At 33.4% G+C, this 13,809-nt stretch overlaps 2 protein-coding genes across 5 annotated transcripts in view; one reads left to right on the forward strand and one right to left on the reverse strand.

The window, feature by feature from the left end:
- Nucleotides 1-2,074: 2,074 nt before the first annotated feature.
- LOC105329904 (non-homologous end-joining factor 1) lies at nt 2,075-3,253 on the reverse strand. The gene has a single exon (XM_011431394.4). It carries the CDS (start codon nt 3,200-3,202, stop codon nt 2,219-2,221), a length of 984 nt encoding a protein of 327 aa, XP_011429696.2. The 5' UTR covers nt 3,203-3,253; the 3' UTR covers nt 2,075-2,218.
- Nucleotides 3,254-3,385: 132 nt separating this feature from the next.
- Nucleotides 3,386-13,809, forward strand: part of LOC105330416 (serine-rich adhesin for platelets) — a 42,804-nt gene continuing 32,380 nt past the window's right edge. For all 4 annotated transcript variants that reach the window (XM_034480763.2, XM_066080283.1, XM_066080282.1 and 1 more), the window contains exons 1-3: nt 3,386-3,504; nt 9,998-10,120; nt 10,324-10,514. In XM_034480763.2, the coding sequence (XP_034336654.2) occupies nt 10,029-10,120; nt 10,324-10,514 (283 nt within the window). In that variant the 5' untranslated portion in view covers nt 3,386-3,504; nt 9,998-10,028. The remainder of the gene's footprint in view (nt 3,505-9,997; nt 10,121-10,323; nt 10,515-13,809) is intronic.

Raw genomic sequence — 13,809 nt, forward strand, 5'->3', positions numbered from 1 at the left:
ATTTAAAAAATTATTATTTTATTGGATAGGACATGATACATAATTAAACATCATAAACAGTATACACGCCGAAGATGTTTGTTTTAATTAGTGTTAACGTAAATAGAAACAATGTGCATGTACGCTGTCAAATTCGTATAATAAATGGATATCAACAATCTATATCAACCAAACATTTTTTCTTGTAACATTTTAATTTTACACTTATAAGTTCAGTTTAAAGGAATTCTTAACACTGTTCCTGGTATGTCATTCTTTGAAAAATTGACATCCTAATATTTGTAATATTTTTTATTTTTTAAATTTCCAGTGTAATTTTTCAATACTTTTCTTTCTTTTTTTTTTGGGGGGGGGGGGGGGGGGTGGGGGCATAAGACCATCTTTTTTAATACTCTGGAAAGATTAGTACAAAAAAATATATACAAAAATGTTTGTTAACGGAGATATGATGTTGTATGTACACTGTTAATACACAATAAAAATGATTAGTTATTTTAAACAGAAACATAAATAATATGTTATTTATGTCTCTGTTTTAAACGATAAAAATATTTACCAGCAGAACCAGGTGCAAGATGTAATGGGCAGCCATAAATTGGTGAAATTGTAAAACTGGTGTGAAACAAGTGAACAATTTATCTCCTACAAACACCTTATTTTCATTAGTGACCAGGTACATGCAATCAATCAACAATTAAAATTTTGAAAAAGAACGAGTAAACCGCAAGCTTTCCATCTTATCATATTAAGATATATCGTTTTCATAGCGAAGTCTCCAAAAAAGTATTGTAAATAAATTACAGGGCTTGTACGGATGATGGGGAGTACTAATAAACACAAAAAAGTCTTGATCATGATGTATGCGTGTAAATGTTTTTGTAGGTCAAAAGCAATTCTTATAAGGAAGGCTTTTCAATGTATTTAATGAATATTGAATAATTTTGAATCATTTTAAATTAAGTAAATATGTATTGCTAGATAACAGTGAAAGCTAAATGAACTTAATTCACAGGACTTTCAACATATAATAAAGCGTTCATTTTGCACTTAAAACTTTTTTGAAGAGTTATTTTCCCTTGATGAAAACAAGAAAATTTTAATTTTTCTCAAAATATTTGCGGTAAATGTTTTCATTTTTTTTCATGTTTTATTAAAAAGAAAGTTTATGCATATAATAACCAAGATATTTGTTTGAATTTCAAGTTACTTTTTATAATATACCTTAATAATACATGTGTTGCCCATAGATTTCAATGTTAACTTCAATGTGCAATAAATTGGACAATATTCAGAATATTGATAATTTCTTTTGTAGAGTATTTTTATTCAATAATAAATTCAAAATGATATGTTTTTAAAAGAATATCGGACCATTCATTAATTATCGGACCATTCATTCATTAATGCCAACATAGTGATGTCAATAAACAGTTGAATTGAATTGATTTAAGTACAAAATGTGGTCGTTATACATTGAATACATTGTCAAACATTGCAATTTATGCTTTTAACAACAAATGGACTGCCTGCACTTCTCTGTCATTCTACTTATACTTTCTAAGTTTACATACATGTAGAATGTTTTGATGGGGGAAGACCAGTCTTGTACATACCAAAAATGTAAATATTTCATGAACTGACTTGTTTATGCCAAAACCTATAAACACTGTTGCAACATGTCAAAAAAAAAAAAAAAAAAATATGCAACAAAATATGTTTTACATGTTGTTTTCATAAATATTTCCACAATGATTAAATTTCTCAACCAATTTTTAACCATTATCATTAACCATGATTTTTTTTCTCTTTGAATAAAATAATTTTTGTAGTTATTTTTAACATGGCTTTGTTTCTGGTTTTTCTTAGACACTGCATAACCCCCTCCTGGCACTTATTATATCATAACAACGCGTTTTATCTGACACAAAAGCAAATAAGTTTTCTTCTCAGATATCTACATCTGGTAATGATCTGTGTTTATTAAAATAAATATTTCAGTATTATGGATCTGATAATGGTAAAATACCCTTTTGAGTTCAAAAGACAATTTTTATTATTTAATTAAAAACCCCACTCATCTAAGTTTCTTTAATGAACAAATACACACACATTATTCCATCAAAGTTTTTCATAACATCTATCAAGACACAAAATGTTTACATCTAATCGGAACCTTTGATCAGTTTAGACATGAAATTCTAGTTGTGTAGTGGTGTGGTCAGAATGCAATTTTCTTCTTCTTCTTCTTTGGTTCACTCTTCTTCCTCTCTTCATCCTCCAACTTCCTCTCCAGTGCCTGTCTCCTCATCAGCTCCGTGTCCTTGACTGGCGATGATTCTGAGGAACTTCTGCCTTTGGCTGGACTCTTCTGAGGTGAGCTGCCGGGTGATGATTTCACAGGACTCTTGTCAGTGAGTGAAGCTGGTAATCTGCTAGTCTCCCAAGAGTTGATGGATGGAGTTTTCTTCTCATCAAGAGAGTCGTCATCTGCTTCATCTGCTGCAACTGGTCTGGTTATATATGCATAACGAGTCATTATTTGTCTGTATAGATCCTGGTTATCTTCAGAAAACCCTGAGGATCCAAGTTTCTTCACTTCTTCCTCAAATTCTTTTGACATGATCATTTTATTTTCAAAGGCTGTGCTCACAAACAATGGAGTTTCAATGTGCTTTCTGGATGTTTTAGCTCCCTGGGATTTGTAGTCGTCAATCTCTTTGTCTTTAGCTCCTATGATTTTAACCAACTCCTCATTTCTACGTGCCAATTCTGCAACCATAGCTAGAAGAGGTACATTGAAATTTTCTGAAATCAATTGACTGTCGGCCTGCGTACACTGAAACTTCCACACAAAGGCCATTCCTGCCAGTTGTGAATCAACATAAATGTCTAGCTTTTTCTTATTCTCAGTGACAGTGACCGACATTTTCTTTGTTGAATTCTCAAGGCAGTTTTGGATTTCATCTAGTATCCTTGTAGCTGTAGCCTTCACGCTAGGATTCAGTGAAACTGTTCTTTTTTCCAATTCAGCACCTTCGAGACGCTCAAACCAAAAGTTACAGTTGTCTGTGAAAAGAAGCTCATAAGAATTGTGCGTGTATTTGCACTTGAATAGATACTGTTGTTTGTCGATCGTTATGGGCTGCCATGGACATGCCTTTAAGTCAGGCTTCCACTTTCTTCTCCATTCGACTTCTGACATGTTTTCACCGTTTTCACCAAAATAACCCTACTTTCAGTTTACGATAAGCTAGCAGCGTTGTTTTCGTAAACGCGTGTAAGACTAACAAAAAAAATAGACAGTAGTTTCTTAAAAACTTACAACTTTTGTTATTGATTATATACCAACACATATGTAATTAGGGCTTTAAAATATACGGATTATATTTTTAATCAAATATAGGTCATTAGGCCTAGCCATACTTTCAGATTTGCATATTGGCGGGAGATGAAAAAGTTGCTGAGGTGACAGTTGATGTACGATGCGTATATATGTTAAAAAAGGTAACTAGGCTAAGTTGTTTTAAGAAAATGCTAAAAAGTTGAATAATTTGGAAACAAATTGTGTACATTGTGTGTATTTCTATTAATTCTCTATTTTATAGTTATATTCTTGGTCATCACGTTTTCTGCATAATCGTATTTAGGCCTATAACACAGAAGTGCATACCTTACGTTATAAAACGAAATAAGTTCATGCGAATGAATTGGTCCCAATATTAATTTTTCTTAATGTATATAAGCTTTAGCCCTAAAGAAATGAAGAAAACATGAAAAACGTTGCTTCCATGAAAAACAATCGAAAGTGAAAGTAAAGTTTGAAACTGTTAAATGTCCATCATTTATGTACAGTACAATACCCTTTAAAGGGATTATAACTTGTTATATTGTTATATATATTGTTTTAGCGGGTTTGACACTTATTATGTCAGAAGTTGACTGACATCAAGCTGTTTATTAAAAGCTTAATAATTTCTTATTCTTGATGACTGTTATTTACAAGTTTTTATTTATATAATTCACAATCAATTGAATATTCGAGCATTCAAACTCTAAATGCACAAACACATGGACTAGGGTTTGAATTTTCTAAGAGACTGTGGTCATACTTAGCTCATGGTATGACTTTTCCAAAAGAACTCATATAGATAATATACACATGTATGTATGGGCAGCGGAAAGGGCAAAAAATACATTTTTACAAAATCAACGATAAACTAAATTCAGCAATCTAAAATAATATTATCAATGACCATAAGTGCAAAACCAACAGTCTTCTTTGCAAAAATCAATGTACATAAAATCAACCAAAGATATTTAAATACAAATCAAACACAAAAAGTAAAACCAACAGACATAAATGTAAAACGAACATACATCAACATGAAACAAGCGGACGCACAAATAAACGCCAGGTGGCGTTCTTAGGAAGCAATATACGTCATCGATTATTGGAATCCGGGATGGTTCGCACCTATTCTGTTTCGCCCTGAGATGTTTCCCACCTCGATGTTTTGCACCTCGATGTTTCGCACCTGCATCGGAGCGAAACATCTCACTGTATTTAGATATTTTTCTCGTATTAGCATTCCTCTGTCAGTCTGAAATTAATTATTACCTATAAAAGAATTGAAATATGTTTTTAAAAAACCTATTGAAACAGTGCTTGTCTTTATGCATGCACCGCCAAGAGAACGTGCTTGCTTGATTAGGATTTTTATTGACTAATTTTATGAAGCCATGCCGTTTTATATGGTTCAGAACAAGAGGTGTGAACTGTGTTGTAATAACATTTATAGCCTGTCATTCACTTGAGAATTACCTTTATTTTTATATTGAAAAATTCGGGAATGTTAATTATAAATGTATAATATTATATTGTTAGCATAGCTCTGTTTTGGGGATCATTTAATTACATAAATTATCTGCTTAAACTTTGCATTACCCACCCACATCCTCCCCTGCATCCATTATTTAAACTACGCCTACTACCAATCTTATTCTTATGGCAAAAGTCAAATTCGTTAAAAAATTTATTTCTATCCGACTTTTTTTAATTCTATAAATTGTTTATTTAGCGGATGGCAGTAAATACAAAATTTACAAAGATGTCAAGTTGTAAAGTTTGCATTATTTCCACCCAAAAAATTAAAGTGATACGAAATGCAACAAATGACTGACAAATTTTACGTGAATAGAGGCGTGAACATTTGGTTTGCTATAATTATATCTATATAGATGTGCCTTAGCCTGACGGAAACGGAAAGTCGTATAATAAACATTTTGTTTAAATTGTTATCATCAAAATATGCATTAATTAATGCATACAATGTTTTCTATAACCAAGTTTGATTTATTTCCCTACAGTCTTATGCATTGCTTGTACAAGTAGTTGGAAGAAAATATAAGACATGGCAGTATTCATGTCGATAAGCTTGAAGTATTCTGATACATGCACTTAATTTTGATTCACAATGTACATGTGTCTTGTAGCATTTTAAAAATGTTTCTTTCAGATTTTTGAATATCATCATGTTTATGGGTAACAATTAAAAGACTTTTTTATATAAGACTGTACAATACTTGATTATGCATATGTTTTTATCCGAATATGAAAATTTGGAACAAATGTACGAGTATAAACAGGTCATTAAAATATCATTAATAATTTTGAATAAATCATAATAAATATATGGGAATGGAAATAATATTTAACCCTAGTTTTGCTGTAAGAATAAGACTGGTAAAAATCGAAGTTAAATAGTGGATGCAGTTTGATAATGTAAAGTTGAAGCAGATACTGGTAATTTATGTATTTAAATGATCCCCAAAATAGATCTATGCTAACTATATATACATTTGTAATCAACACTTCATTACATTACATCATAATACAGTCACATGTTTTGCTCCGAGGCAGGTGCGAAACATCGAGGTGGGAAACATCTCAGGGCGAAACAGAATAGGTGCGAACCATCCCGGATTCCAATAATCGATGACGTATATTGCTTCCTAAGAACGCCACCTGGCGTTTATTTGTGCGTCCGCTTGTTTCATGTTGATGTATGTATGTTTTACATTTATGTCTGTTGGTTTTACTTTTTGTGTTTGATTTGTATTTAAATATCTTTGGTTGATTTTATGTACATTGATTTTGCAAAGAAGACTGTTGGTTTTGCACTTATGGTCATTGATAACATCATTTTAGATTGCTGAATTAGTTTATCGTTGATATTGTAAAAATGTATTTTTTGCCCTTTCCGCTGCCCATATGTATGTATACTTGCTGAGATCAACATTGAAGTCACGGAAATGTAACATAATTAGGGGCAGAAGTTTAATCAACCTAAACCAAGAAACACAGAATTATACCTAATAAATTGTCTGCTTCGGGGCTAGAAGTAATTTTTTCACTGGTTAAATGGACTTTCAACCACAATTTTGATGTGTATGGTTGGAATTTTTACAGTCTCATTAAACCAACATACATTTTGAGGCCATGGTCGTCAGGAGGTTTACCTGGGTAGCTAAGTGGTAGAGCACCTGACTAGAGTTGCAGGGGTTTCATGTTAGATTTCAGCTTCAGCCATTTATTTTTCGTTGTATTTATATGTTCATTCCTAGATCCTTTCCTACTACACATAATTAATGAGACATCCAAAGCAGATTGTTAATTAAACTGAAACTGAACTTGGTTTATTTTACAACGATTGGTAAACAAGTTCTACAACATATATTAATATCTTTCGTTGGCACGGATGTTAGGGCGAGGGGGTCATTGATGTGGGAGGAAGCCGGAGTGCCTGGAGAAAACCCACATGTTCAAGCAGGCGACCACCATACCTAACCTGTCACATAAAACCACTGTCGATCACGGGATTGAACTCGGTTTGCAGCGGTGATATCTAAGCAAGCGCAATTGTTAATTACAAAGAATTGATTTTATTCTTTGGAATATATATTAGAAAACTTTAAAACTTATGCATCCATATAAAGAAATCTACTAATCAATCTGGGTTTTAAGAGGACTTGCCTCTTTAATCAATGAACACAAATTCCAGATTAAGCCACATCTTGAAAGTATTTTAGATATTGTTGATGCTAGTTTATAGTCAGAATTTTCTTGATTTATTGTGGTGAAATTGGAAAATGATAGCCTGATCCCAAATCCATGCAGAAAGTTGTGAAAGTTTTGAGACATTTTTATCCTACTTAGTCCTTTGAATGGTCACATAGGGCCTTCTAGACTACATACAGAAAATACTTTGAAATGAAGTTCCCAAAATTGTATTTTATCTTTTAAAAGCTTTAGCTGAAATTCCCATCTTTATGTTTCCAACATGACCTATTTTTTCGAGCCCTATGCACCTGATCAGCTGAATTTTATTAAACCCAATCCTGATGTAAATGATATACTTATCGATTATCACTACATTATTGTTGACAGTCATGTTATCTAATGACTGGTATGAAAAATACATAAGAAAGAGTTTGTAATCCTTGTCTCGTCAGAGATGTACTGTAACCACCTTACACTATGATTGTAATCACACAATTCATTTTTAGTGTGACCCATTGACAGTTTAATCAGAGAGGTCAGGGTCCAATTGACCTTTTTTTGGCTTCTGAACCACTAGTACACCCTTGATTTGCTCTGAATGACTGATATAACTCTTATGCAGATGTGAGATGATTATCAGAGGTTCACTTGTGAATCACCTTGTTTAATTCGTCTTAGATCCTAAACTCTGTACATACCTCATTAAACCTAAATGAATAATGGTTTGTTTTTTTTTAACTCAGATGAGCTGAAAGCTCAAGTGAGCTTTTCTGATCACTTTTTGTCCGGCGTCTGTCTGTCAGTCTCCGTCCATTTGTAAACTTTTACTTTTTCACCTTCTTCTCCAGAACCACTGGGTTGATTTCAACCAAACTTGGCACAAAGCATCCTTAGGTAAAGGGGATTCAATTTTGTTAAAAATGAAGGGCCATGCCCTCTCTTAAAGGGAGATAAGAATTATTATACCCCCGCAAACGAAGTTTAGGGGGGTATATTGGTTTCACCCTGTCCGTCCGTCCGTCTGTCCGTCTGTCTGTAGACGCAACTTTGTCCCCCCTATAGAATTTTTTATTACTGCATGGAACAGTTTGAAAATTTGTACATATGTTGAACACCATCTGAAGATGTGCACCTGCAATTTTTTTTGAGATCAGACAAGATTTAATGATTTTATGACAGTTTTCATTTTCCTTATTCTATATATTGTACACTAATGTTGAAAAGTAAGGGAGGTAATCCTTACAGATTTTATTAATTAATTAATAGAAAACACTCTAAAATATATTTATATATAAGTATTCTATCAACTGACAATGCAAAGTTGTTGTTTGTCAGTGATAAATTCTTAGGAGCTAATAAAAACATCAAAGACAAGTGTGGCTGAATTCATTTGTCCCAAGGGAGCCATTATCTGAGCCATGGTTCAGATGGAGCATGTGTTTAGGGGAAATTGATAATCTGTAAAATGGGTGATGGTTTTGGGGCTATTATAAAACTGTTTCATGTAAACAAAAAGTTCTTCATTATAAGGAAATAAATAATTATATCATTTTTAATAAAGAAGTTAAACTATTTTTAGAGGTTGTTTAAATTTATTTGTCAAGTAAGTTGATGAAGTGACCCTATTGGGTATTAATTTAAATGAAATTCAAAATTACTGATATGATTGTAGTGTTTTGATAATTTTAAAATTGTTTGTAATATTTAAATTTTCTTTTTTACATATTTTTACATAGTATGGTAATTATGGTAATGTTTTGGGAGTTTATTAAATTTAACAAGCTCATCAAAGAAAATCATAGTCCTATGGGATCAATTTTCTGATATGGAGTTCCATTGTGCCATAGGAGAAAGTGAGGAAAATTTGAAACAACTAATTGCATGTGTCAAGACTCTTATTAGAAAGATATTGAAAGTTTTATCAACAGATGAGCATTGCTTGGCTACCGGTATTTCCATTTACTGCAAAGGGAGGGGTTATTGTCATTTTGTTGGTTTTTCTTTAAATCAATTAAATTTTACTAAAAAATATATAATCAGATACATACATTTGTAAATGTATTACTGTTATAGATATGTATTTACAGAGAAATTCTGACAATTTTGATTTTAATTTTTCTTTGTTTACTAATTTTTTTTTTACAATTCTATAATTTTTTTTTGTATGTGTTCCAAACCTTTATTTTTGTCCCATTTGAAATTAGCCTTGTGGGGGTATTAGTCCCATTAGGACAGTTCTAGTTAAAGATTTGTTCTTCTCAAAAACCAATTGGCCAGAAAAGTTGTAATTTGTATGAAAGCATCCTCAAGAAGTTTAGATTCAGATTTCTTCAAATCATGATCCCTGGGGGTACAGTGAATATATAGTATTACTAATATGCAAGCATATTGACATTTGTTGATCTCAGTTGTTTAGATTTTGGCCCTGGATAATTCTTAGGCCACACAAGGAGTTCAACGTTTGATGTAGGTTTATATTTTGATTTATATGAACAGTTGTTTATAATCTTTTTGAGAATGGCAATGCTCAATATGTGATATAACTATGAAATTATCTAGTTACAAAAGGGGCTCAAAATGAGAATATCTGTTGAAAATTTAGAAAATCTTTTAATCTAATCTAATTTACTCATTCATTGTCCCTATATTTTAGATATATTCTCATAAAGCTGATTTTATTTTGTCTAGTGTTGCTCAGGTGAGCAATTTGGACGATGGGCCCCTTGTTGAGTTATTGATAAGATGTTATTTGTACAGTAACACTCAAAAGGGAAAACTCGTCTAAGGATTAGGAAGGCGGTGTTATTTCTATTAACCAGTTCTCCTTCAGATACAATCTAATAAAAGCTCTTCTCTCAGATTCTTTTCTAATTTCAAACTTTGCTGATATCAAGATACTGAAACTTACACGTGTTACAGTAATACATTACCTTACAGGAAGTAGTCTTTGAAGCAGATAAAATTTGCAATGGAGAGACAGAATTGTAGTAGGCAGACCATGTATCACCTGAAGAGGATTGGCCCTGCCCCCAACAGACCCAGGGTTGTCAATGTAATGGAGTAAGTAGCACTATGGTGAATCTCTCATCCAATAAGCAGTTTGAAAAAAAGTGTATTTCTTACAAGTATGAAAATTCATGATGCTAAATCAGAAACTCCAACTTCCATGACATTGATTTCACTATTTAGGTGAAACTGCTTATTTTATAATTTTCAACATATCATTGCATTGATAATTTGATTAAGATGAGTTTTCGTTTCAGTTTTTTTAAGGTGACAAATCTGATTGGAAGGAATGCCCTGCAAGTGGATTTTTATATTGACTCAAATGAAAGGATGCAGTCCCACATGATTTCTCGTTGCCATGCTCGCGTGGTGCGACAACAAAACAATGACCACAAGTTGTTTGATGATAGTTTAAATGGCATCTTTGTTAACCATATAAAGATCAGAGGTATAAATGATTTTTTTTTCTTTAAATGAACAAATGTGCAAATAGTATTTGCTAAATTTAGGAGGAATTGACCGTGAATTAGTGTTGTGTTATAACCCAAGATCATCTACCGTATTTTTCGGGGCATAGGCCGGTATTTTTTTTCTCCAATTAGCGAGCCCCGGCCTATCCCCCGGGATCAGCTAATCTTAGACTGAAAGTTGAAAAAAAATTAACAGTAAAATATAAAATCCACTGTTTTTATCGGTTGTACTGTTGTAGCAGTTTATTATGAGGGTTGGGTTTTTTTTTTCATCCGTTTGAACTATTGTTCGATAGTTGTCACGTTGATAATTTTTGTAATGACATCGTGAGTAATGAAATGTACAGTACTGTACGAGGTATTTCTTTACAATCCCAATCAAAAGAATTTTTTCCCACGTTTGTGTATGAACCCTGGAAACTATTATTGCGTAGTAAAAAAGAAAACGAAACCGGGTAGAATGTAATATGACAGAATTTTGGTGAATTCTTCATGTCTGCGTTCGTGGGAATCACTGGTCTTGGGTGTAGAATAAATCAAATGCTTTGTGTTTTTAGCTCACCTGAGCCAAAGGCTAAAGTGAGCTTTTCTGATCACAATTTATCCGTTGTCTGTCGTTGTTGTTGTCGTCGTCGTTGTTGTAAACTTTTCACATTTTCATCTTCTTCTCAAGAACCACTGGGCAGATTTCAACCAAATTTGGCACAAAGCACCACTAGGTGAAGGGGATTCAAGTTTGTTCAAATGAAGGGCCACGCCCTTTTTAAAGGGGAGATAATTGAGAATTATTGAAAATTTGTTGGTATTTTTCAAAAATCTTCTTCTCAAAAACTAAGCCGGTAAAGCTTTTGTGAGGAGGCATCATCAGGTAGTGTAGATTCAAGTTTGTTCAAATTATGGTCCCCGGGGTAAGGTGGGGCCACAATTGGGGGATCAAGTTTTACATAGGAATATATAGAGAATATCTTTAAAAATCTTCTTCTCAAAAACTATCAGGCCAGAAAAACTCAAATTAAAATGGGAGCATCCTCATGTAGTGTAGATTCAAGTTTGTTCAAATCATGCCTCCACACAAAAGCTTTACCGGCCTAATAGTTTTTGAGAAGAAGATTTTTGAAAAATACCAACAAATTTTCAATAATTCTCAATTATCTCCCCTTTAAAAAGGGCGTGGCCCTTCATTTGAACAAACTTGAATCCCCTTCACCTAGTGGTAGGGTGGGGCCACAATTGGGGGATCAAGTTTTACATAGGAATATACAGAGAAAATCTTTAAAAATCTTCTTCTCAAATACTATTAGGCCAGAAAAGCTCAAATTGAAATGGAAGCATCCTCAGGAAGTGTAGATTCAAGTTTGTTCAAATCATGGTCCCCGGGGGTAGGGTGGGGCCACAATTGGGGGATCAAAGTTTACATAGGAATATATAGAGAAAATCTTTAAAAATCTTCTTCTCAAAAACTATTAGGCCAGAAAAGCTCAAATTAAAATGGAAGCATCCTCAGGGAAGTGTTGATTCAAGTTTGTACAAATCATGGTCCCCGGGGGTAGGGTGGGGCCACAATTTGGGGATCAAGTTTTACATAGGAATATATAGAGAAAATCTTTAAAAATCTTCTTCTCAAAAACTATTAGGCCAGAAAAGCTTAAATTTGAGTGGAAGCATCCTCAGATAGTGTAGATTCAAGTTTGTTCAAATCATGGTCCCCGGGGGTAGGGTGGGGCCACAATTTGGGGATAAATTTTTATATAGGAATATATAGAGAAAATCTTTTAAAAAATTTCTTTTAAAAACTATTTGGCCAAGAAAGCTCAAATTGGCGTGTAACCATCCTCAGATAATGTAGATTCAAGTTTGTTCAATTCATGGTTCCTCGGGGTATGGCGGGGCCACAATGGGCACAATATATAGAGAAAATCTTTAAAAGTCTTCTTCTCAAAAACTATTAGGCCAGAAAAGCCCAAATTTGAGTGGAAGCATCCTCAGATCAATTCAAGTTTGTTTAAATAATAGTCCAGGGGTAGGGTGAGGCCACAATTGGAAGTTCAAGTTTTACTTAGGAATATATAGAGAAAATCTTTCAAACTCTTCTTTTTAAAAACTATGTGGCCAGAAAAGCTTAAACTTGTGTAGAGGCATCCTCGGGTAGTGTAAATTCAAGTTTGCAAAATCACAGTCCCTAGTGGTAGGGCGGGACTGTGATGGCGGTTTGAATTTTTACATAGGAATATATAGAGAAAATCTTTAAAAATATTCTGGGAAAGTTTTCGGTCCAAAAGTCAGTACTTAGTGTGAAAGCACAGGTTATGAGATTAAAGGTACATTTAAGTTTGATGAAACCATGATTCTCTAGAGAATAGTGGGGCCACGAAATTTGGGGGGGGGGGGGGGGGGGGGGTATATAGGAATAGAGAAAAATCTTCTTACAGGTACAACAACAAAAGGGGCTTGGTATTTACCAAAAAATAAGAGGTGGATAAAAATTAGCAGATTTTCAAAAATTTTTTTAGCAAGATCTACTGTACTCAGTTGTCAAGATATTTTCATACTGTAATGCTAATTTGATCAGAATTAAGGCAATTGTTGCTAAGGTGAGCGATGTGGCCAGTGGGCCTCTTGTTACAATTAATTTTCTGTTGGATGAAATAACGGTATTCTGGTGTTGTGGGTATATACAAAGGTGTGAAACCCGTGACTAAAACACAGCCTGGGGGCACGTAGTCTACTGTACACCGTTACACTTCATTGCATTAACTGTGTTTTTAACATTACAACTTCTCTGCATAAGGGCAAGTCACTATTTAATTAATTAATGGAAAGAACACCAATTAAGGTCAGACGACACGTTCCTCGAGAATCTTTTTTGTATCTCCTCGTAATAAAGAGTTCCAATAAAAAATATTAATTTTATAATTACTTTAGAAATCATCAAAATTTACTTAGTTATGGTTATATGTCTTGATGGTCGAGTGGTTAGAACCATGACCGCTCACTGTCAGACGAGTAGAGGTTCTAGAGGTCGTGAGTTCAAATCCCCGCCCCGACGGAGATATAGTTCTAATACAGTGAATTTCGCTGTGGTGTAGAGGTATTTATTTTTATATCAGCAATTGAAGTGTATTTTCAAGAAGATTATATAGGAAATTGCATACTCTAGTATTTTGCAGAAATGCCTGGTAAGGTACTCTAATTTTTTGCAAGAAGGCTTGTCAAAGTAGTAGTAAACCATTAACAAATTCCTGGAAAAAGTTATTTAAAATTGAGGAACGTGTC

The sequence above is a fragment of the Magallana gigas genome, chromosome 3 (assembly GCF_963853765.1).
Source record: "Magallana gigas chromosome 3, xbMagGiga1.1, whole genome shotgun sequence".
Classification (NCBI taxonomy): Eukaryota; Metazoa; Mollusca; class Bivalvia; order Ostreida; family Ostreidae; genus Magallana; species Magallana gigas.

Excerpts from the sequence above, each read along its gene's own strand:
- LOC105329904 (XM_011431394.4), bottom strand. The coding sequence starts at position 3,202 with ATGTCAGAAGTCGAATGGAGAAGAAAGTGGAAGCCTGACTTAAAGGCA.